We start from the raw sequence: 24,335 nt of genomic DNA, 5'->3' as shown, positions 1-24,335 counted from the left end.
ATTTTTTCAAGTTCATGATCATGATGTTTATTTAGATCTTTTAACTTTTCTCATTAATGTTCCTCATACTTTGATTTTATCTTTTGAATTAAATGTATTGGGCTGACATTGGTTAATAAGATTACACTGGTGTCAAGTGCACGTTTCTGTCACACGTGATCTGCATAGTGCACTGTGTGCCCGGCACCCAGAGTCAGCCCATCTTGCGTCACCATGTTTGGCCCCGCCATAAAGGACTCACACAACTCAGCACCAAGCAAACAGTCCAGTTAAAAATGGGCAGAGGACCTGATCACACACCTCTCCCAAGAAGACCTATAAATGGCGAAGAGATGGCAAGAGATGATATGAAAAGATGGTAACCACCATACTGTTGTCTGTGTTTGAGTTTCAGTTTTGTGCCCCACATGTGAGTGAAATCACATGGTGCGTAGCTTTTTCTGAGTGACTGTTTCACTTAGCATAATATTCTCTAGGTCCATCTACGTTCTCACAAACTGTAGCATTTCACCTTTTCTTATGGCTGAGTAGTATTCCACTGCATATATGTACCACCTCTTCTGTATCCAGTCATCCGTCGAAGGACACGTTGGTTGTTTCCATGTCTTGACCTCCATGAATACCGATGCAGTGAACATAGGGGTGCATATATCTTTGTGAATAAATGTTTTCAAATTTTGGGGGTAGATACCCAGAGGAGGGGTCGCTGGACCATATGATAACTCTGTTCTGAATTTGTTGAGGAGCTGCCATACTGTTTTCCCCTGTGGCTGTACAAGTTCGCCACCAGCAGTGAATGAGGGTTCCTTTTTCTCCAAAACCTCTCCAACACTTGTTATTACCTGTCTTGTCAATAATAGCCATTCTGACAGGTGTGAAGTGATATCTTGTTGTAGTTCTTTAAAATAAAAAAAAATGATTGTTTTTTTTCCATTATCATTTAGTCCCCTTATATGCCCCCTCCCCTGTGTAGTCACCACACCATTGTCCGTGTCCATGAGTCCTTTTTCCTTTCTGCTCATCCCTCCACCCCTCACCTCACCACCCCTTAGCTGTCATCCTGCTCTCTATCTATGAATCTGCTGCTTTGCATTTTACTGGTAGCTAGTAAAATTGAGCATCTTTTGACATCTCTTCACCATTTGTATGTCTTCTTGGGAGAAGTGTGTGATGAGGTTCTCTGCCCCTTTTTAATAGGATTCTTTGTTTAGTGTTGAGTTGTATGAGTTCTTTATATATGGGGCTGGCCAAAAAGTCCATTTAGTTTTTTCCATAAAGTAAAAGTCACAGATTTCATTTTCACCAATAAGTTTATTGATTTAGATACTTTTAAAATATATTTTATTGATTGTGCTATTACAGTTGTCCCATTTCCCCCCTTCACTCCCCTCCACCCTGTATACCCTCTCCCACCCACATTCCCATCCCTTTAGTCATGTCCATGTGTCATACTTAAAGTTCTTTAGCTTCTACATTTCCCATACTCCTCTTACCCTCCCCCTATCTATTTTCAGCCTACATTCTATGCTACTTATTCTCTGTACCTTTTCCCCCTTTCTCCTCCTCCCACCCCCCTGTTGCTAACCCTCCATGTGATCTCCATTTCTGTGGTTCTGTTCCTGTTCTAGTTGTTTGCTTAGTTTCTTCTGGTTTTGCTTTAGGTGTGGTTGTTAATTGTGAGTTTGCGTTTGCGGTCCTTTTACTATACATGTTTTTTTCTTTGTCTTCTTTTCTTAGATAAGTCCCTTTAACATTTCATAAAATAAGGGCTTGGTGATGATGAACTCCTTGAACTTGACCTTATCTGGGAAGCACTTTACCTGCCCTCCCATTCTAAATGAGAGCTTTGCTGGATAGAGCAATCTGGGATGTAGGTCCTTGTCTTTCATGACTTGGAATATTTCTTTCCAGCCCCTTCTTGCCTGTAAGGTCTCTTTGGAGAAATCAGCTGACAGTCTGATGGGAACTCCTTTGTAGGTGACTGTCCCCTTATCTCTTGCTGCTTCTAGGATTCTCTCCTTCGTTTTTACCTTGGCTAATGTAATGATGATGTGCCTTGGTGTGTTTCTTCTTGGGTCCAACTTCTTTGGGGCTCTCTGAGCTTCCTGGATTTCTTGGAAGACTATTTCCTTTGCCAGATTGGGAAAGTTCTCCTTCATTATTTGTTCAAATACGTGCTCAATCTGTTGCTTTTCCCCTTCCCCTTCTGGTACCCCTATAATTCGGATGTTGGAATGTTTAAAGATGTCCTGGAGGTTCCTAAGCTTCTCCTCGTTTTTTTGAATTCTTATTTCTTCATGCTTTCCTGCTTGGTTGTTTCTATCTTCCTTCTGGTCCACTCTATTGTTTTGAGACCCAGTTTTCTTCCCTTCACTATTGGCTCTCCTCCGTGTATCTTCCTTCATCTCTTTTATGGTAACCTGCATCTTTTCATCTAATTTGTGCCCAAAATCAACCAATTCCATGAGCTTTCTGATCACCAGTGTTTTGAACTGTGCATCTGATAGATTGGCTATTTCTTGGTTGCTCAAAAGGATGAGTCCTGGAGGACTGATCTGTTCTGTTGGACACATGTCTCTCTCCCTGTCTCTCCTTTTTTTTTTTTTTTCCTTTTTTTTTCCCGTCTGGTTGCTCCTGTTACAGTGAGGGGCGGAGCCTTAGGTGTTTACCTGGGCTGGGCACCCCAGTCGCTAGATTGTGACGTTTTATGTAGGGGTGGGAGTGGGGACGGGGATGGGAGGGAACAATGGCGGTATTTCCATTCTCCTGGGATCTCAGTCCCTTCTCTGGTATCCTGGGTTGGGAGCTCTGCCCTGGTCCACAGACAGCAAAGAATTCTTTGGCCAAAATGTCAGTAGTATCAAAAAACTTTGCAAACCACTTTTCACATGTCCAATCAGCCACAGCACCTTCTCCGTACACTGCACAAATCTTTTTTTGTGTTTCAGTTGCGTTTTTATTTTCCTTGAAATAATAAAGCGTAATATGCCAAAAATGTTGCATATCTTCTTCAATATTAAAATGCCTGCACAAAAATTCACCAATTTTGATCATTTTTAAAAAGATTTTATTTATTTAGTTTTAGAGAGAGGGGAAGGGAGGGAGAAATAGAGGGAAACATCAATGTGTGGTGGCATCTCGTGTGCCCCTACTGGGGACCTGGCCGGCAACCCAGACACGTTCCCTGACTGGGAATGGAACTAGTGACCCCTTGATTCACAGGCTGGCACTTAGTCTTCTGAGCCACACCAGCCAGAGTGATGTTTGTTTTTTTTAAATGCCTGCTGATATGACAGCTGTCACAATACAATCTAATAAATTGTTTAGAATGAAGTTAAAGACAACTAAGCACTCCTAGAGCCATGGTGCCAAAAAAAACCTACACAAACTTTTTGGCTGACCGAATATTTTGGATATTAACTCCTTGTTGGAGCTGTTGTTTGCAAATATCTTCTCCCATTTGGCTGGTCGCCTTTTTTGTTTTGTTGGTGATTTATTTTGCTGTGCAAACACTTTTGAGTTTAATATTGTTCTGTTTCATTTATTTTTGCCTTTGCTTCGCTTGCCTTTGGGGTCAAGCTCATAAAGGCTTCTCTAAGACCAAAGTCTGTAAGTTTAGTACCTGTGTTTTCTTCTATGTACTTTACCGTTTCAATTCTTACATTTAGGTCTTTGATCCATTTTAAATTAATTTTTGTACATGGTAACAAACTGTAGTCTAGTTTCATTCTTTTATATGAGGTTTTCCAATTTTCCCAGCACCATTTATTGAAGAGGCTTTCTTTTCTCCATTGTATGTTTTTTACTTCTTTGTCAAAAATTATTTACACATAGCCCTGGCTGGTGTGCCTCAGTGGATTGAGTGCTGGCCTGCGAACCAAAGGGTCACTGGTTCGATTCCTAGTCAGGGCATGTGCCTGGGTTGCAGGGCCAGGTCCCCAGTAGGGGGCACACAAGAGGCAACCACACATTGATGTTGCCCTCCCGCTCCTTCTCCCTCCTTTCTCCTCTCTAAAAAAATAAATAAAATATATTTTTTTAATTATTTGCACATATACATGTGGCTCTTATTCTGGACTCTCAATTCTATTCCATTGGTCTTTGTGTCTGTTCTGCCTATACCATGCTGATTTGATTATTATTTCTCTGTAGTTTAAAGTCAGGTAGCATTAATGTTTTATAGCTTTTTTAGCATATTGTCTTTCATCTGTTTTGTTCCATCCCTAAGTATTTCATTTTTGTATTACATAAATGTTTTTTTAGATTTTTTCAAAAACAACAGATTTTTAATGCTATATTTTGATTATGCTATTACAGTTGTCCCATTCCCCCCGCCCCTTTATTCTCCTCTGCCCTGCACACCCCCTCCCACCCACATTGCCCCCCATCCCCGTTTTAGTTCATGTCCATTGGTCATACATATAAGTTCTTTGGCTTCTAATTTCCTATACTATTCTTTTTTTTCTAAAGATTTTATTTATTTATTTTTAGAGAGGGAAGGGAGGGAGAAAGAGAGAGAGAGTGAGAGAAACATCAATGTGCAGTTGCTGGGGGCTGTGGCCTGCAACCCAGGCATGTGCCCTGACTGGGAATCGAACCTGCGATGATTTGGTTCACAGCCCGTGCTCAATCCACTGAGCTATGCCAGCCAGGGCTCCTATACTATTCTTAACCTCCTCCTGTCTATTTTCTACCTACCATTTATGCTACTTATTCTCTGTACCTTTTCCCTTTCTCTCCCCTTCCCACTCCCCTGCTGATAACTCTCCAGGTGATCTCCATTTCTGTGGTTCTGTTTCTGTTCTAGTTGTTTGTTTAGTTTGTTTTTGTTTTAGGTGTGGTTGTTAATAACTGTGAGTTTGTTGTCATTTTACTGATCATAATTTTTATCTTTTTCGTAGATAAATCCCTTTAACATTTCATGTAATAAGGTCTGGGTGATGATGAACTCCTTTAATTTGACCTTATCTGAGAAGCACTTTATCTGCCCTTTCATTCTAAATGAAAGCTTTGCTGGGTAGAGTAATCTTAGTTGTAGGTTCTTGCCTTTCATGACCTGGAGTACTTCTTTCCAGCCCCTTCTTACCTGTAAGGTCTCTTTGGAGAAATCAGCTGACAGTCTTATGGGAACTCCTTTGTAGGTAATTGTCTCCTTTTCTCTTGCTGCTTCTAGGATTCTCTCCTTATCTTTAATCTTGGCTAATGTAATTATGATGTGTCTTGGTGTGTTCCCTCTTGGGTCCAACTTGTTTGGGACTCTCTGAGCTTCCTGGACTTCCTGGAGGTCTCTTTCCTTTGCCAGATTGGGAAAGCTGTCCGTCGTTATTTGTTCAAATAAGTTTTTGATTTCTTGCTCTTCCTTTTCTCTTTTTGATACCCCTATGATTTGGATGTTGGAACGTTTAAAGATGTCCTGGAGGTTCCTAAGCCTCTCCTCAATTTTTTAAATTCTTGTTTCTTCATTCTTTTCTGGTTGGATGTTCCCTTCTTCCTTCTGGTTCACACTGTTGATCTAAGTTCCAGTTTCCTTCCCATCACTATTGGTTCCCTGTGCATTTTCCTTCATTTCTCTTATCATAGCCTTCATTTTTTTCATCTAATTTGCGACCAAATTCAACCAATTCTGTGAGCATCATGATCACCAGTGTTTTGAACTATGCATCTTATAGGTTGGCTACCTCTTTGTCACTTAGTTGTGTTTGTTCTGGAGTTTTGATCTGTTCTTCCATTTGGGCCTTTTTGGTCTTGGCACACCTGAGCCACAAAATGTTAAGAGCCTAAGGCAGGTTCTGCTGAAGTGACTGATGCGCCCAAACTGACTTGGAATGTGTAGGTAAAAATGCTGGAGTAACTAGTCCCAGTGTAAAAAGTCTACCTGCATCCACACAACTGCGGTTCCTTAGACCGCAGAACAAAGTATATTCTCGGTGGAAGGGATGGATCACAGGTCTTTTCTGTCCAAGTTTTCCACCTGCCACATTCCTTCTAGATTTTGTTTGTTTGTAAAGACTTTATTTATTTATTTTTAGAGAGAGGGGAAGGAGAAGGAGAGGAAGAGAAACATTAACGTGTGAGGAAGAGAAACATGGAGACATCCCCATGTGCCCCCACCTGGGGACCCGGCCTGCAACCCAGGCGTGTGCCCTGACTGGAAATGGAACCAGCAACCCTTAGGCTCGCAGGTCGGCATTCAATCCACTGAGCCGCACCAGCCAGGGCTATTTTTTTATTTTTAAAGAGAGAGGGGAAAGGAGGGAGAAAAAGAGGGAGAGAAACACCAATGTACGGGAGAAACAATGACCTGTTACCTCTCACACACCCCCAACTGGGGACCTGTCCCACAACCCAGGCGTGTGCCCTGACTGGTAAACCAACAGCTTTTCAGTTCGCAGGCCAGCACTCAATCCACTGAGCCACACCAGCAAGGACTATAAATGGTATTTTTAAATTTTAATTTCCAGTTGTTTTTCACTAGCATACAGAAATATAATTACTTTTAAATTGATCTTTTCCCCTGCAACTTTAATAAATTCATTTATTCTTCTTGGAGAGTCTTTAGAATTATCTCTGCTCACAACCATATTGCATACAAATAAATTCAGTCTTACTGCTTTCTTTAAAATCTGTAAGCCTTTGATTTTTTTTTAATCCTCACCCATGGACATGCTATTGGTTTTAGAAAGAGGGGAATGAGGGAGGGAGCAAGAGAGAGAAACTGATTGGTTGTCTTCCGTATGCATCCCAACTGGACCCACAACCTAATGGACAGGGCACTACCTCAGCCACACCAGCCGGGGCTGTAAGCATTTGGTTTCTTTTTCTTTTCTTATTGCACTGGCTAGGGCCTCCAGTACAATACCAAAGTGGTTAAGAGTAAACATCTTGCCAGATCTTCAGGAGAAAACATTTGGTCTCTCATCATTAAGTGTGTTAGCTGTAAGTTTTCATAGATTTCCTTTATGAGGTTGAGGAACTTCCTTTCTATTCCAAGTTTGCTGAGAGTTTTTATTACAAATGGATGTTTAATCTTGTCAGTGCTTTTTCTGCATATATTGAGACGATCACATGGATTTTGCTTTTATTCTATTACTGTTGTGACTGAATTTTAAATATTAATCCAACCGTACATTCCTGGGATAAACCCCTCTTGAGCAAGAGAAAAGGAAGAGCAAGATTATGATAGAGTATTTAGTTTATATAGTACAGAATTTGAGCTGCTAATATTTTGTTGGTTATTTTTGTGTCACAGTTTGTGAGGGATGTTAGTTCATAGTTTAGTTTCCTTGTGATGTTTTTGTCTGGTTTGGGTAGTAGAGTTATTCTGCTCTATTAAATGAGTTGGGGGGTATTCCTTCCTTCATTTAAAACAAAATGTTTGTGAAGGATTGGTATTAGTTCTTGGTTAATGATTAATAGAATTCACCAGTGAAGGAATCTGGACCTAGAGTTTCCTTTGTGAGAAGAATTTTTTACCCAACTTTTTATTATGAGAAATTTTACTGTATGTTTGATACAGTAAAGTTGAAAAATTATATGTGAATATAATTTTCACATATAACCACCACCTAGATTCTGTCATTTAAACTGCATTTATTATTATACTTCTGTGGGCAGTATTTTACTTATTAATTTAATTTCTTTAATAGATTGAGGGATAATCAGGTTTTCTACTTGTTTTTTTTTAATCAGTAATCATTTTATTTTAAAATTTTATTCAATTACAGTTTGCATTCAATATTATTTCATACTACTTTCAGGTGTACAGCACAGCAGTTAGACAATCATATACTTTACAGAATGTTCCCCCAATATTTCTAGTACCCACCTGGCACCGTACACAGTTATTACAATATTATTGACTGTATTCCCTGTGCTGTACTTTCCATCCCCATGACTGTTTTATAATGACCAATTTGTACTTCTTAATCCCTTCCATCTTTTTTACCCCATGTCCCATTCCGTTTCCCCTGTGGCTACCATCAGTCTGTTCTTTGTATTTATGAGTCTGTTTTGGTTTTGTTTGTTTATTATGTTCTTTGGATTCCACATATAAGTGAAATCACATGGTATTTGTCTTTCTCTTGACTCACTTATTTCACTTAGCATAATACCCTTTAGGTCCATCCATGTTTGATTACTGTATAGCCTCGTATAGTTTGATATCAGGTAGTGTGATATCTCCAACTTTGTTTTTCTTTCTCAAGATTGCTGGGACTATTCGGCTCCTTTTATGGTTTTGTATAAATTTTTTTATTCTAGTTCTGTGAAATACAATGTTGGTCTTTTAATAGGAATTGTGTTGAATCTATAGATTGCTTTGGGTAGTATGGACATTCTAATGATGCTTATTCTTCCTATTCATAAGCATGGTATATGCTTCCATTTATTTCGATCTTCTTCAGGGTCTTATAATTTTCCGAGTACAGGCCTTTTACCTCCTTGGTTAAATTTATTCCTAAGTATTTTTTTAATGGAATTGTAAATGGAATTGTTTCCTTAGTTTTCCTCTCTGGTAGTTTATTATTGGTATATAAAAATGCAACCAACTTATGAATATTTATTTTGTATCTTGCTACTTGGCTGAATTTATGAATTCTAGTTAGTTTTGGTGGAATCTTTAGGGTTCTTTATATACAGTGTTATGTCATCTGCAAATAACGACAGTTTTACTTCTTCCTTTCCAATTTGGATGCCTTTTATTTCCTCTTCTCGTCTGATTGCCATGGCTAGTACTTCCAGGTTTTCTAGTTGTTCTTGAGCCTTAAAATGTAGTTTGTGTCTTTGAGGAAGTTCATTCATAGAGGTTGTTGAATTCATTGGTATAAGTCACACATAATACTCTCTCTTTTTCCTTTAAATGCCTATAGGATTTATCATTCACGATATAGGTAATGTGTGTGTTTTCTGTTTCGTTTCTAATCAGTCTGGCCAGAGGTTTATCAATTTTATTAATCTTTTCAAAGAATCACCTTTTCATTTCATTAATTTTCTTTTGTTTTTCTGTTTCCATTTTATTGATTTTATATAGTCATCTTTGTTACTTCCTCTGCTTTATTTTAATTTGCACTTTTTTCTCATTTTTTTTTTAGATGGGAACTTAGTTCATTGATTTTAACTCTTATTTGCTAGTATTAAAATTTAGAGCTATAAAATTTTCATGTTAATAACATCCTACAAATTTTGGTATGCTCTGTTTTCATTTTCATTCAGTTCAGAAATATTTTCTCATTTATTTAGAAGTGTGTTTTTTCGTTTTCATTATTTGGGGATTTTCCAGATAAATTTTTGTTACTAATTTCTTCTTTTTTTTTTTTTAGATTTTATTTATTTTTAGAGGGGGGAAGGAAAGGAGAAAGAGAGGGAGAGAAACATCAATGTGTGGCTAACTCTCAAGTGGCCCCACTGGGGACCTGGCCTGCAACCCAGGCATGTGCCCTGACTGGGAATCGAACCAGTGACCCTTTGGTTCGTAGCCGGCACTCAATCCACAGAGCCACACCAGCCAGGGCTGTTACTAATTTCTTATTTAATTCCCTGGTAGTTTGAAAGTATACTCCATGTGATTTCAGGTTTGTTTGTTTTTTTTTTTAATTTGTTGAGATTTATTTTATGGTCCAGCATATAGTCTGTCTTGTTGAATATTCTATATGCATTTCAAAAGAATATATATTCTGTTGTTGAGTAGAATTTTCTATATATTTACCTTTAGATCAAGTTGGCTGATGTTGTTTGAATCTTCTATATATACTGATTTTCTGTTTACTTGTTCTGTCAGTTACTGAGAGAAGTATTGAAACCTGCAACTGTAATAGACTTTTCTATTTCTTCTTTCAGTTTTGTCACTTTTGACTCATTCAGGATTTTAAAGCTGTGTTATTAGGTGTACATACATATAGAATTGTGTTATTAATGAACTGGCCCCTTTATCATTATAATCATTCTTTATTCCTGATAATATTCCATGTTTTGAAGTTTCCTTTGTCAGATATTAATATAATGAATAATGAATCTACCTTCTTTCAGTTAGTGTTTATATAAAATTTTAATCTCTTTTTAGTTTCAACAAATCTGTCTTTATATTTTATGTAGATTTCTTTTTGACAACCCATAGTTGAGTTGTGATTTAATATCCAGTTTAACAATCTCTGCCTATTAATTAGAGTGTTACATTTAATTTATCAGTATGGCTGAGTTAAAATCTGCCATCTTGCTTTTTTTTTTTTTTTAATTTCTCCCATCTGTTCTTCATTCATTTTTTTTCTGCCTTCTTTTGATTAACTGAGTATTTTTAGTACTTCATTTTATGTTCACTGTTGACTTTTTAGTTATACCTCTTCAGGGGTTTTTTGGTGTTTGCTCTAGGGCTTACAATATGCACCTTTAAACTGATCACAGTGTACCTTTGAGATAATGTTCTATGGCTTCATATAACATGTAATCACCTTGCAATCATTTATTTCCATTTGCCCCCTCCTGTCCTTTGTTCTAGCGTTGTCATACTGTTTTCCTCAATTTTTATTGTAAGTTTCACAGTACATTGTTGTTCTTTTTTGCTTTAAAGAGTCCATTATCTTCTTTCCTTGGTTTTACTTTGGGAAAACTGCCTGGCAATGGCTATCCCACCCTGATGTCAGAGGTCAGAGGGCTTTGTCTTGTGCCTGAAAAATTGCTTAGTCTCAGATGTCTGTTGGATTGAACTCCCGCAGACTAAGAAGTAGGGGACGACTAAGTAAAAGGATGTGACCTGACAGCAAACTTGCGTTCATTACCTTCTTCTCAGTTTGGCCTGACATCTACAGTATAACCTATCTGGGGAGAGTATGTAAGCGTGCCACCAGCCCACTCCCAGTCCAGGCAACATGCATGGCCTCTCTGCCAGGCTGGCAAATGAGCATAAAACCATAAGATACCAATAGAGAAACTTACTGAGACTTCTTATGGAGTGGGAAATACACATGGAATGCAACAAGACATTTGCAACGGGAGATAATGGAAAAGAGACTATGGAATCAGAAACCTGGGTTCAAATTTTGGCATCGTTTTTTACTAGTTATATGCCCTTGACCTGCCTGAGCTTTAGTTTCTTTGTGTAAAATAGTCATTATCATCATACTATTTTCTAATAATATTATGAAGATTAAGGATTATATATAAAATAAACATAAAAATATATGATAGCATCTAGCAAATAAAAGGTGCCAAATCAATGAAGGCTGTTGAGATGGAAACAAAGGAAAATGGAAAGAGAACGTATCTGATGAATTCAAGTAAGATGACTCAGGTGGTTAAAATGGAGGCCAGGAGGGTGCAGAGTCATCACTCATATTTGAGGACAGTGACACGGAAGACAGCTGTACCTCTTTTTGGCAGAGGGTTACCGTAGTGATAAAACTATAGAAATAATAGTTCTGTGAGGAGCCTTTGAAATCACCTATCTGATACCTAATCCATAGCCCTCTTTTCACATAAGAAGAAACAGATGTCCAGAAAGGTTGTAAACTACCTGAAGACACAAAGCTGGAATTAGAAACCAGTTTTCTTGCTCCCAGTCCAGTGCTCTTCCTATACTGGCAGCCTTTTCTAACCTGGGGCATGTGCCTGAGTTTACAGGTTAAACTTGATCTCTCAGAGAACAAACATTCAAGCAATTCAGATTCACTCCCAGCAAGTGAGAGGATGATCTGTGGGGAGCTAGTGGGTAACCTGATAAAGCAGTTTGATGTTTGACCTTCAGTGATTTTCCTCTGAGCTCTGGGGATCATCAGCATCCACCAGGTGCAGGTGAAGACCCTGCTCCGCCCTGTGTTAGTGGGTATAAACCACCCACAAAACTTCACAGACCTCTCTAAAACTCATTATCAGCGAAATCGGGTTTCGGTTGCCATTTTAATTACTTAATACCCATTTAGAAGCTTGAAATTCAAAGGCCTTCAATTAATTGGGCTTCTTTGATCACAGCTATCAGGTGACCTCTAGGCTTGGGTGGGCTTTAAAAGGATTCACTGAATCCCTTCTACAGTGAATGCTCATACCTCAGGGCCAACTTCCCATCCTCCAAAAGACACTGTAACTGCTCTGTTCCACTTCCAGGCTGTTCCACTTTCACTCAGCCAACTCTCTAATCACAGAACAAATTCATCTCTGGATGACTGGGAACAGATAGAGTAGTTAAAAGGAAGAAAGAAGGTGGAGGACTTTTAGAGGATTTTTCATGGTGATATCCATCAATTCCTCCCACTGGCCTCTGGCATCTGATCTACTTCAGATATTTTTTTTCACCAGTTAGAGATTATGGCTTTTGGCCCCATTTCTTCCACAAACCAGGAAAGGAGAGCTTGAGAGATCCAGCTCTGAAACCATAAGCAAGAGCATCATCACCAGGCATAAGTCTAGACACTGCCTTTGCCTCTCTCTCCCGTCAGTGAGAGGGAGCTGAGCTGCTACTGCTTATTATGATGATGGAGAAAATAACGAAAGATTTTGTTCCATAGAAAGTTGTTGGGAAATGAAGTTCATCCCTCACAATGATTCCAGATTTGGGACAAACCTATCCTTATGCCACAGCACCAAGAAGGTCTGACTAACAGGTTTGCTCTCCATACCACCCCTCTAAACTGTGCATCGCTCTAGCATAATGTCCTGTTTCTGAAAGAAGTGGTGCTCCCCTGACCAGTGTGGCTCAGCTGGTTGGGTGTCATCCCACAAAGCGAAAAGTCGTCGGTTCGATTCCCAGTCAGGGCACATGCCTAGGTTGCAGATCCGGCCCTTGGTCAAGGTACAAACAAGAGGCAACTGATCAGTGTTGCTCACATCAATGTTTCTTTCCCTCTCTTTCTTCCTCCCCTCCCCTTTCTCTAAAAATATAAAATAAAATAAAAAAATCCTGATGTCTCTAGTCTTAAGTGTGATTATCACCTCATTGAGGACACAGTACCAGGACGGAAGGACGAGTGGGAGGGAGGGAGAGAAGAAGGAAGGAAGGAAAGAAGGAAGGAAGGAAGGAAGGAAGGAAGGAAGGAAGGGCTGAGCACAAAGTAGTCTTTCAGCAATGGCCAGTGGCAAATGGGACTGCCAGAGAGAAGGTGGTCCGAGTAGCTGCAGGCAATTTTTATGGTAAGTGCAGACTGAAGTCTCCCTCTCCTTGTCCTTAGAGGACAATAGAAATCAGATATACCTTTTCTCGACCAGGAAGACTGAAATATTTTTCCTTCTACTACTTGGTGAACTTCCTGAAACTCAAAGGAAAATAACTTTTCCCCTAAAAATGAGAATGACCTACTCAGGGCATTAGGGCTGGAATGCTCTATAATTTTGGCAAGAGACTGAACAGAAATTGGAGCTCTGATCTTACATTTTCTCTGAAAGGACCTAATCTAGTCTCTCACTGTCCTCTGCTTTCCCCAAACGAGACCTTCCCCAGCACTGGTTATGGGTTTTCCAATGAGAAGCAGCCCTGTTTTCTCCCAGAAGCAATAAAAGTTTATCCCTAACCTTCTAATTTCACCAGTCTAAGGACAGGCTCTCAGTGGCATTCTTACAACCAAGTGACTTCACTTAGTGATCAGGTGTTGGACTGCTTGGAAGGGAAGTTCTGGTGAGACAGACGCGAAAAGCCAATTCTTCTTCCTCCCTAATCCCTGCTTATTCTTCCAAATTCAGGACTAGTTAAAGCTGAACAAGGAGCACTGCAAAGATGTCTCTAAGGAAAGACCTAGGTGCATCACTATGGGACTTGGTTGTGCCTGGAGCCTGAAAAAGAGTTTCAACCAATAGCTAGTAATTTTCAAGATAACATCGTTAAGGCCATGGCCCTAGAGCCAGCCTGCCTGGACTCACATCCTAGCTCCACCACGCACTCACTAGCAGGCTGGAGCTGGGTGAGCCTCACTTTACTCATCTGTAAAATGGGGGTGATAATACTAATGTTTATCACACAGGGCCTGGTAGTGAGGATTAAATAAGGTAACATATATAAAGTGCCAAGCATATTGCTTAACACACAGCAAGTGATTGATAACCTTAGCTGTTATTATTATCCCTTTCATTTTAATATGTCTCCATGAATAGCTGCTTGCTAGGACCTGAAATTCCAACACCTGTTATAAATAAGTAGATGCTGCCCTCCCTGACTTTCTGGAAGAGACCTGTCCTCCACAGGCTCACCAGTCAGGGATTCCCTGTGGAAGACAGAACCTGCCGTGCTGAGGTTCAGGCTCTAGCAGGTGTGGACGCCCAGAGCGGCAGGCCCTCTTCTGGAGGAACAAGCGTGCTGCTGCTGTTGGTCTCTTCACTGAAACCGCGCCACGGCTCGATTCTCGGGGCTCAGGAGAAAGAGACCCAGTGCTACATTATAGATTTTCCACAAGGCCTCACGGAGTCCTAAGAAACAGTAAACATCCAACATGGTTGTGGACTAAATTAGTAACACTCAGGCCCAACCAAAAAGGAAAGGAATCTCTCACCAAGGTCACACGGTAAGATTAGAGTTAGGCCATTACCGTACACCCAGCACTGTTCTCAGCACTCTGATAGGTTACCAAAGCCCTCAGAGCCAAGTTCTGCCTTTAAGGAGCTAACAAGCAAAATGGGGAGTCAGGATAAACCACCGTGAAGCACATACCCACAGACATAAGCACATAACAGGGTTGAGCCAATAACACTAGGCTGGTTTGGAGTCAACTGCAAAACCCGTGCATAGGCAGCCAGGCTGAAACCACGTCACACCTTTTAAGACAGGGAAGAGGAAGAAATTCAAGGTCTCTTCTGTTTTATCTACCACCTCCTCCACCTTCCCTTACTGTGTCGGCTGTTCTGAGGGCAGGGTCCCCCATCAGCGAGCAGGCCCCTGAACAGCAGCTGCAAGGACGGCCACTCCCTCTGACAGGTCTGTGGCTCTGGCGCTGACAGTTCAGGCTCCGTCGGGGCCTGCCACCTCAAGGGCAGGCTGCTCCGGCTCAGCCCTGATGCTGAAAATAAATCCTACAGAAGGGATGAGCAAAAGGTTGAGAGGCTGGGAAAGAATGTCACTTTACTCCCCAAATACACAGTCCACAGTTGCAGTTTCTTCAAAACCAGGTTTGATCCATTCTGCCATGCCCTTGTTAAGATGTGTTCAAACTGAGAAGAAGGTAATGAACGGGAGCTTACTGTCAGGTCACATCCTTTTACTTAGTTGTCCCTTAGTTCTCATTGTGCTGGAAATTCAGTCCAACAGAGATTTGAGACTAAGCAATTTTTCAGGCACAAGGCAAAGCCCTCTGCCACTAGGGTGGGGTAGCCAGTGCCAGGAACTCTTCCAGCGTGCCTATTCTCTTTTGCTGCTGTCTTCAGAGCAAAGGTTACTTCCCATTTTGAAGCCTCTGTTAAAACACATGGGGTACAGGCTGTGGGATAGATTGTGGGGAGTGTCTCTTGTGAGTGCTAGGGGGACGGCATGTGTCTGACACCTCTTCAGCAACTCTGAACTAACTTCGTGCACCGGTGTCTCTGTCCTTCCTGATCCTGGTGTGGCCAAGAGCCTCGGAACCTGTGTGAGGCAAGGCTGGCCTCTGTGGGTATCTCCGTTCAGTGTTTCTTTAGTATGACCTGCGTCCCTTTGCACTTCCCAGCTTGGTAAGGCTGGCAGTGGGGACTGGATGTTCTCTGACTTCTGGCAGATGCATTGCCAGTTTGCTCAGGACAGTGGGGTCATGATGGGAAGCCTGTTTTCGTATTGATTGAGGTTTTCTCCTCACTGGAATCTGCCATAGCCTAAATGAAGATGTGCAAGGCCCTAGCTCCAAGCTTATGGTTAACACTGTCTGCAGATAAATGGAACTATCAAATGCCCATTGTCAAAAGAAAGAAGCATTCATCATAAAATTCATAACCACTTACTGACTTCATTATGTGCCAGATACTAGACAGTCATCTCATTTCATCATCACCTCAGCCTTAGCAGGTAGACAGTGTCATCCCCAGTGTACAGATGAGGAAACTGAGACTCAGAGATTGAGTAATGTGTATCAGTTTGCATAGCTAATTAGTGGTTGATGGGACCAAATTCAGGTCTCTCTGACCTTAAGACCAATGTCAGACCCTTCCCCTCAGGAGACCTCAGGGGAGGGATTTAGGTCCCCCCTCCCACCAGTTAGTTCTTCTCTAAACTGAGGCCATTTGTCTTCCAGTTAAATCCAGAAGATGTTTCTTTTCAGTGAACAATCATTTATACACACAGGATCTTTGAGATAGTTTGAAATGGGCTGTGAAGGCTGTTGCTCTGGAGTCCCAAGAGCGGCTGAGCTGTTGGGATGATAATGTTTTCAACAATTGTATGTTACTTTGGGGAACTCAAAACTTTTATTCCCGTGTCATTTTAGGAAGGTGAATACGCTCAGAGAGGTTAGGTGAATTGTCTGAGATCCCACAGTGAGAGGGGGACTCCCAGTTCTGTTCTATCAGGCCCCATGCTAGGTTCCTGTCTGCTGAGGGCCGAGGGGGCAGAGGGCCCATACGGGCTCCTTAGAGAGCGTGTGACCTGTAGTCAGGTGACTTAATGACTTCGGAGCTACCTTCGGAGCGGAGGTGGTGGGCCTGTTTCTAGGAAACCCACAAGCCCAACAGCTGATGAAAGAAGGTAGGTTTGTACTTGGAAGATAGACTGTTACCTGATGGATTAGGGAGGAATCTCATCCTGGTGGGGTCCAGGAAGGCAGAGGCTGAGGTTGAAAATTACGGGAAAACCTAAGACAAGACCGTTAGGCACAAGGGCCTTGGGAGGCTGCCCGGCGACTAAGTGCTGCTCTTGCCAAGTCCAGGGCCAGTAGTGAGTGTGGGGCCCAAATGGGACTCGTTTCGTGAAGTCCGAAGCTACGGAGGGCAGTCCCAAACCAGGAAAGTACCCCTGGTGCTCCCAAGTCCCAAATGGGCTGGAGCCCATGCCTAGGCTTGGAATGTCATCTTCTTTTAGGAATTGAAGAGAAGTGATGAGGCAGGAAGTAGCAGGGGCTGGGGGAACTGAAAGGCGACCTTCCCCTGGGTGAAAGAGGGCGAAAGGAAGTAAGGCCCGGACAGAGGAGAGCTGAGATCGTGCACCAAGTCCCGTAAGCCCCCTGGTTTTCCTCCAAGGAGCTGGTAGTTCAGGGCCCTTCTTCACTTTCACCTCCCTGCAAGAAACTGAACTAAGCTGTGCTGGAAAAGCCAACTTTACTGGGAAAGGACAAGTCCCTGTTCTGAGTGAGATCTTAGAATTTCCACCCTGCCCTGGCACGAAGAGAAAGCCCCAGTGATGGAGTCAGCCTTGCCCGAGGCCCTTGGGACATAGCATCTCTTGACGTGCTGCACCTTCTTCTCAGAAATGGGCTTCAGCATAGTAGTTGTCTTTTGGCACCTGACACCCCTCTGGGAGGGCTGAGCCCAGGCTGCTGGGCCGTGGGTATTGCTGAGGCTGCCCGTCGTTCAGAGTTCAAGAAGGCATGCATGATTCTATTGCACCTGGTGTCTGAGGGCCGCTTCCATCTTGGAGGAGTTGTGCCTTTTTCTGGGCTCGAGCCACTCGCTTCTGAGCCAAGGCCGTGGCTGTGGATATTCCAGCCATGAGCACAGCCCAGGTGCGTGAGAGGGCCGGAGCACTTTGTGGGTGACTGACTGCCATTGTTGGGCGCGGGGCCTCCTGCTGATGGAGCTTTCACATGGCATTAGAAGCAAAGGAGCCAGCCCATACTGGCCACTCAGAGAGATTAGGTCTTCGGGTACATAACCAGGCAAAGTTGCCTTGAGGAGCTCGGTGTCTGGACGTAATGAGCCCAGAGCCTGGGCCAGTAGTACCTTTGCCCTGGTTGTCCTTCCCCTGCAAACTCGGGACACAGCCTTCCCTGTGTCCTCCATCCATACCCTCTCCTCAGGAATTCTTGGCAGGCAGAAGTATTTGCTACCAAGCGAAGTCTGCCCTGGCACAAGACCAAATGGGTGAGAACAGCCCAGAGGCACCTTTGAGCCCTCTGACCGGCCCTGACTCTGGCTGACCCTTCAGGCCCATCTGCTGTTGGAGCTCAGCCTCCCCCATCACTCACTCATTCTCCTGAGCTCCCCGCCGCCGAGCTGGGAGACCTCCGTGGGCCACAGACTTCCCTCCCAGGTCCCATCTAGTTGCAAAACAGCTGTCCCCCAGATTACCACAGTCAAAGCCATTCCCTCTCCTGGCCCCTCCTTTCTGCCCAGCTCATTTCTTCTAACTTGATGTAGTGCCTTTCTTCCTAATTGTCCTTGCCTTTGATTCACGGTCTTATGAACTAAAGTCGCATCAGGACTAGCTATAGTAGCTCCTTCCTTTTGGAATCACAGAGATCCAAGCTCCTAGTGTCGGTGGAGGTCTGAATCCCCACCACAGAAAGTCAGAGAAAGGCACGTGGGGGAGAGACCCCCTCATCGGAAGAAAAGATGACGTTATCTCTAGCTTAGTCTCGAAAGTGTCCCCCATACCCGAAGGCTGGGATACCCAAAAGATTGACCCAGGCGATGGATAGGAAGGCTGAGTTGGCGTTGAGGGATGAAAACAAGTGGCAGATGTTGCTGAGGAATGTCCCAGGAATGAGGAAAGCTGTGGCTCCCAAAAAGGGGACAGGAAGGAGACCCTGGCAAAGTCTCACTGAGCAACCGTGATAAGCTGGCCAGAGAAAGCTGAGAACACGTGGGACGTAGGTGAGCTTAGACACTCCCTATTCTGTGACCTCTTCTCATGCTCTTACCACACCCGGAGTTAGCAGCCTCCCTCCGAGGCAGGGCAGGACTGGGCAGGAAGAGTGGAGAGTGGAAGAGATGAGACAGTAATCCAGGAACCCTGAGGAACTGCACCCTGTGGCCAGAGTTTTTGGGGGAGGGGAGGGGAGCTAAGTAGTGAGCAAGGTCTCCTGAGGGTATTGCCCCAGGCTAAATTCAGGTGGTAGGGCAGCAGAAGGGGCGTGCATGGGGGCCCAGTGACCTGGAGTTTGCCTGGACTAAGCCCTGCTGGCCTTTGACCTCCCCCAGGTGCTGGAGGTAGTGCGAGCCAACTACGACACACTCACCCTGAAGCTGCAGGACGGCCTGGACCAGTATGAGCGCTACTCGGAGCAGCACAAGGAAGCGGCCTTCTTCAAAGAGCTGGTGAGTCTGCCCCGTCTCCGGCTCTACCTCTGTCCTTTGGGGGCCCTTTCCCAGCCACTGGGTTCTGCTGTGCAAGTGGGCATCTGGGGAGCAACTGCGGTTTGCCAAAGCCTGAAGGGAGACTTGAGGAGTCTGCTGGGTTGGGTGTGCAGCTTCTCTCCCAGAGCAGACCTGGACCGGGCGGCGGGAGAAGGTACTCCCCTGGGGACCGAGGCCAGGCTAAGGAGGTGTGAGAAGCATGGAGACAGCCCTTGCACTGTTCCAGCTGGGCCTGGGGCTTGACCGTGCGCCCAGTGGCAGCTCTGGCCCATCACTCTGTATCCTGTCCTCAGGGAAACTAAGGAGAGTAATTGATTCTTCTCCTTATGCAGTCACTTCCTGAATCCCTAGCTGGCTCCTGGTCCTCGTACCGCCCCCCGCCACCCCCGACATCTAGTTCCCCAGTCTTTGCTCCCTGTCCCCACTCCCACTTTCCAGTCACTCAGCTTCCTGCAGCCCCCACCCTCGGCCACCTGGAGCCAGTGAGCATTTGCTCTGCCTCCTACTCCGCCTCCCAGGCAGCCTCTCTCCACGGAGCTGGGCTCGCCCTGTGGATGGTCCTTCTGCGCTTGGCTCAGAGCTGCTCTCAGAGAAAGCTCAGCCTCCCTGAAGTCCTGCCACTTCGCCTGCATGGTCGCACGTGAACATCCAGGACACACAGACCTCTTTACCTACTTCCTGTGCCCTCCGACCTCCCTCCCCTGGGCCAGAGAGTGCAGCAGTCCAGCTTTCACTCCTCCGTGCCCAGTCCGAGATGGGGTGCGGGGTCCTAGCCCATCGGTGCTGTACCGAACAAGGCCCAGCTCTGACCCTGACACGCCATTCCTGGGATTTGGGACTTCCCAAGGGTGAGGAAGACATACTCTGGGGGGAGTTAGTTGGGAAAGGAGAAGCCATTAGTGTAAGGAGATAGCAGAGTATCTTTACGGGTTTGTTAGCAGTCTTTAGGGTGATGCGCAGTTACCGAGGGCCACGATTTAACGAAGAGGAAGCTCCTGGGAGGTGAAGGGGGTTGTGGGGCAGAGGGCTACAGGAGCTCTGTCTCGAGGCTCCATGAGGCCAGCTGCTGCCTCCCTCAGTTCTCCTTGTATCTGTGCCTCTGGCACAGGGGACGGAGAGGTCTGTTTGCGTTTGAGAGCTAATGAGCTGGAGCCGCTGGCCATCCACCATGCCACCCACCCTCAGCCCCCAGCCGGCTACTCCGCTGCGGTCACCATGGCAGAGCAGAAACTGAGGGAAAGCTCCTGGGCTCTGGGGCCCACACAGATGTGCATTCTTTTTCTCCCTCCTCCCCACCCACTTTCTCTCGTGCAGCGCTCACCTCTGTTTCTCGTGAGCGCGTCTCCTTGGGTCCCCCTCAGAGTGCACTCGGAGTGTAACATGCTTGGCCCTCCGACCCCTTCTCCCCGGGTCTTTGTCCCTGCCGACCCAGGCACCCCTTTCTGCAGGGTTCTGGGTCCGTGGGTAGAAAGCATGTGAGGTGAGCAGGAGGGACCCAGCCGGGGTGCCCCCCAGACTTCCCTCCAAAGCGGGGAGGCACGTTTGTGGTGTGGAAAGAGCGCTGCACTAGGAGCTGGGGAATCCGGGTCCTGCCCCAGGCCTTGGACCCACTGGCTGTATGACCTGATCCCGTTCCTTGGCCTCCGTGGATCATACTCCTGCCGTCTGTGCCAGGCATGGGCTGCACCTCTAAACGTTCTTCCCAACCCCCCAGAAGTCGATAAATACAAAGGGGAGTAAGGAGACTAGGAGCACATCCAAAGGGAGGTACACCAGAGCTGGAGTCCAGTTTCTCCTGCACCAGACCCCTGGCCCCGCCAGTCGTCCTCTGCACCGCCCTGACGGGGGCCTGCCCTGCCCTCCCTCCCTGTCTGCCAGCTCCTGCCTCGCCAGGCGCTCAGATCCTCTTCTCCATACTGGAGAGTTTCCATCTCTCAGTCTCTCTTCTTTTCTTCTCACTATCAGCAAACGGAACTGTTTGCTTATTTGCCTACAGGGGTGATAGCTGTTAAGGGTTCATTTCCTGAGAGAAACGTCTGGCACTGAATCATGGCCTCACGCCCCAGGCACTGCCCTCTACTGTTTGTAATGACGCTCTCCTCTTTTCTCTCTGCCTGTGTCCTCCTCCCTTCCCCACCTCTTCCCAGGTCCGATCCATTAGCACCAACGTGCGGAGAAACCTGGCCTTCCACACACTCAGCCAGGAGGTCCTGCTCAAGGAGTTCTCCACCATCTCCTGAGGCCCTGCCAGCCTGAGCAGCCACTGTGCGCCCTTCCCCATGAGACTGTGGGGCTGGAGGGGGCGCGGGGCAGAGGGGCTGCCCCCAAGGTTGGAGAACAACACAGATGCCGAGTTCTCTTGGTGGAGGCTGCACTTCAGTGGAGCTGGGACAGCAGGTGCCAGGAGGGGCAAGCCAGGGGTAACTGGGGAGGGAGGGGTGGGCACAGAGAGAAGCCTTCGAGAATGTAGGGCATGTCCGTGGGCAGGGGGGCTCCCTGGACATCCCCTCACATTTCCAATTGAGATTACAAGTTGTGGCTACTGACCAATTTTCAGGCGCTCTTGGGGCAAGCCTTCGGGCGGTGCCAGCACCTTGGGGATCCATGGCTCTCCTAGGCTTCTGAAAACTGGTGGCTCTCAGATCCAGGTGGAACTAATTCTGCTTCTTTTGGCCTGGGGCCGAGCTGGGCTTGAAACCGGTCTCCTCTCCCCTGCCTCTGCTGGCCCTCTGTCCAGTCATTCGGACTCCTAGCTCAGGCTTAGGGTAGGGTAGGAATGGAGTACCTTTTATCTGTTTCCTAAATCCAGAGCTGACTTCTCTGGGAGACTGAATAGTAGAAGCCACCCAGCACTCTGCTGTCCGGCCACCACTTTCTGGATTCGAATCTTGGTACCAGGAGGTCCTGTTAGCTTTCCCCTGCCCTCCGACCCATTGGCTCGTCAGCACTGTAGGGCCACAACTTGAGCTTTTCACTTTCAATCTGGTTTAGACTGTCTTTGGGGGGGGGGGGCGTGGAGTGTGAAATAAACATTGACAGGTTTTCTGGAACCCTCAGGTGCCTACTTTGCTGGTTCCCTTTCCAGCAGCTTCCCCACCTCCCCAGCCACCCCCTCCTCTGGGAGCCTCTCCTGCCTCTGCTCAGCTCCCCTCCAGAATTCCACCCCCGCACCCGGCTGTTGTTTACATCCAGCCTGCCTGAGAATTTCCTCTGGGGAGGAATCTGCTCCTGCTGTGGTTTGGTGCCTGGGAGGGAGAGAACCTGCTGGGGGCAGAGTGTCCTGTGTCTACCAGAGGCCAGGTGAGCATTGCCGAGAGGCCGTTCCCGTCTACCTGTTTCTGGGTGGAGCCACGGGCAAGTCTCCTGGGATTTGAGAAGTTGGCCTGTGGTTCCTCTGGACAGCCTCTACGGACTACTGTAGGCTTTCCCTACCCTACAGCTGCCTCCTAAGTAGCTGCCGCTTTGAGATCCTCCCTTTCTGAAACACTTTCTGGAGCCTCAGGATGGCAGGGAGGAGGAGTCGGGAGGAAGTGCAGGGATCCAGCAGTGAGAGCAAGCCCGGGACCTTCCTGGTTGCTGTTCCCCTAAAGCTTCAGGGGAGGGAGACTTGCCCTGCTTTGGAACCCGAGTTCTGGCTCCGACATGGAGCGGACATGCTCCAGGACCAGAGACTCCACCAACATGCTGCCACGACTGACGTAGATTCTTAAGAGACCAGCAGCTGGGTCATCTCTGGTCACTAGACAGACGGCTCAACCTGGGGCATTTAGTGTTTTCCACAGTGGTAAACCCTGGAGGAGCTGGAAGCTGGTGGCAAGCTGAAATTATTAAAAATTGATTTGTATGGGACAGTTTTTTTAGTGTCTTTTTTTTTCCTTCGTCTTCTTAATCTCTTACCCGAACTCATTTCCCAAAGACAAAGTTAAAGTAATCTTCCAGGTGCTGGTGCCATCTGGCTAGGCTCCCCCGCCCCGCCATCCTCACAGACTCTCCTGGCTGCAGAGGAAGCAAATTCGGTTTGGAGGTGTAGCCTCCCATGCCTTCTGGGTGGAAGGAGGGAGAAGACAGTTCCCTTATCCCCACACTTGGTATTGAGGACAGCCGGCCCATTTGGGCAGCTCATGGACTCCTGCCAGTCCTACAGTGTGAATAAGGGCAGGTCAAGGGCATGAGGTAATAAACAAAGGATTCCATTGTAAAGGCCCATGCATCTCTGGCCCATCTTACTCTAAGGACTCTAAACGGGAGTCCCATCCTCTTCTAGAGTCGAACCTCAAAAGGAGCTGCCCGTGCTGTGCCATGTCTGTGCAGGACCCTGCAGAGCCAGGGGACAGCCAGGAGCAGGACACTGCTCCCGAAGACAGCCCTCTGGCTGCCTGTCCCCTTCTTACGCCCGACCTCCCACCATAACTCCGGCCAGGTTAACTGAGTCAAATACTTGAAAATTAAATTCAGTTGAAGAATTTAAATGTGTTGGGGTCATTTTAGCTGAAACTTTCAGTCTCAACAGGCCACTCCTCCAAAGGAGCCACAAGGCACGCAGGAATTCCTGGGACACTGCCGCCACACGCCCCAGACCCCCCAGACACTGCCCCGCCGCTGTTCTCTCTGGCGTCGCTGGGCGCAGCCATTCAGCAGCCAGCCGCGGCTGGGAGCCAGAGGTGGCCAGCACCGTGCCAGCCTGGGCGTCAGAAAAGGAGTTAATTTAAGGGAATTAAACGAACGTACATTCCCCACTGTGGATCCTCGCCTGGATCCCCAAACCCCCAGTCCCCCCCACACCGCGACACCGCAAATCTTCAGGAAAACAGAAGGAATCTAGGTCAGAGTGGGTGATAGAAGAGAGGAGGCCAGGAAAATTGAAAGAAACAAAGAGCAAGAAAGTCTTGAGAAACTGATCTGTTTGACTTTCTTTCCCCTTGCTCCCCAGTCGGCCAGCGGGGGGCAGTCGTCAGACCAGGAAAGAAGACACTGAGAAGGAATGAATAGGGCCAGGAGACAGGGTCCTGGGGCGGGTGAGGGTTGGGGTTTTTCTCAGAGGAGAAAATTATGGTCCACTGGCCTGAGCTAAGCCTGCGTTAGAGGCCAGGTTGACCCTTCCTCTACATCCCCAGGCCCCTTAAAGCAGGGTGGGCACTGGCGGTGGGGGCACAGAGACACGCAACAGAGAAAAA

At 45.9% G+C, this 24,335-nt stretch overlaps 1 protein-coding gene across 2 annotated transcripts in view; it reads left to right on the top strand.

Moving 5' to 3' along the window:
* The window catches only part of ARMH3 (armadillo like helical domain containing 3), a 185,317-nt gene extending 162,307 nt beyond the window's left edge, over positions 1–23,010 (top strand). For both annotated transcript variants that reach the window (XM_045854392.1, XM_045854393.1), the window contains exons 25-26: positions 19,006–19,122; positions 21,309–23,010. In XM_045854392.1, the coding sequence (XP_045710348.1) occupies positions 19,006–19,122; positions 21,309–21,401 (210 nt within the window). In that variant the 3' untranslated portion in view covers positions 21,402–23,010. The remainder of the gene's footprint in view (positions 1–19,005; positions 19,123–21,308) is intronic.
* Positions 23,011–24,335: the final 1,325 nt, after the last annotated feature.

This window comes from Phyllostomus hastatus, unplaced genomic scaffold (genome assembly GCF_019186645.2).
Source record: "Phyllostomus hastatus isolate PE091 unplaced genomic scaffold, TTU_PhHast_1.1 phas_scaffold_1066, whole genome shotgun sequence".
Taxonomy (NCBI): Eukaryota; Metazoa; Chordata; class Mammalia; order Chiroptera; family Phyllostomidae; genus Phyllostomus; species Phyllostomus hastatus.
This window is presented reverse-complemented; position numbering and strand designations above follow the sequence as displayed.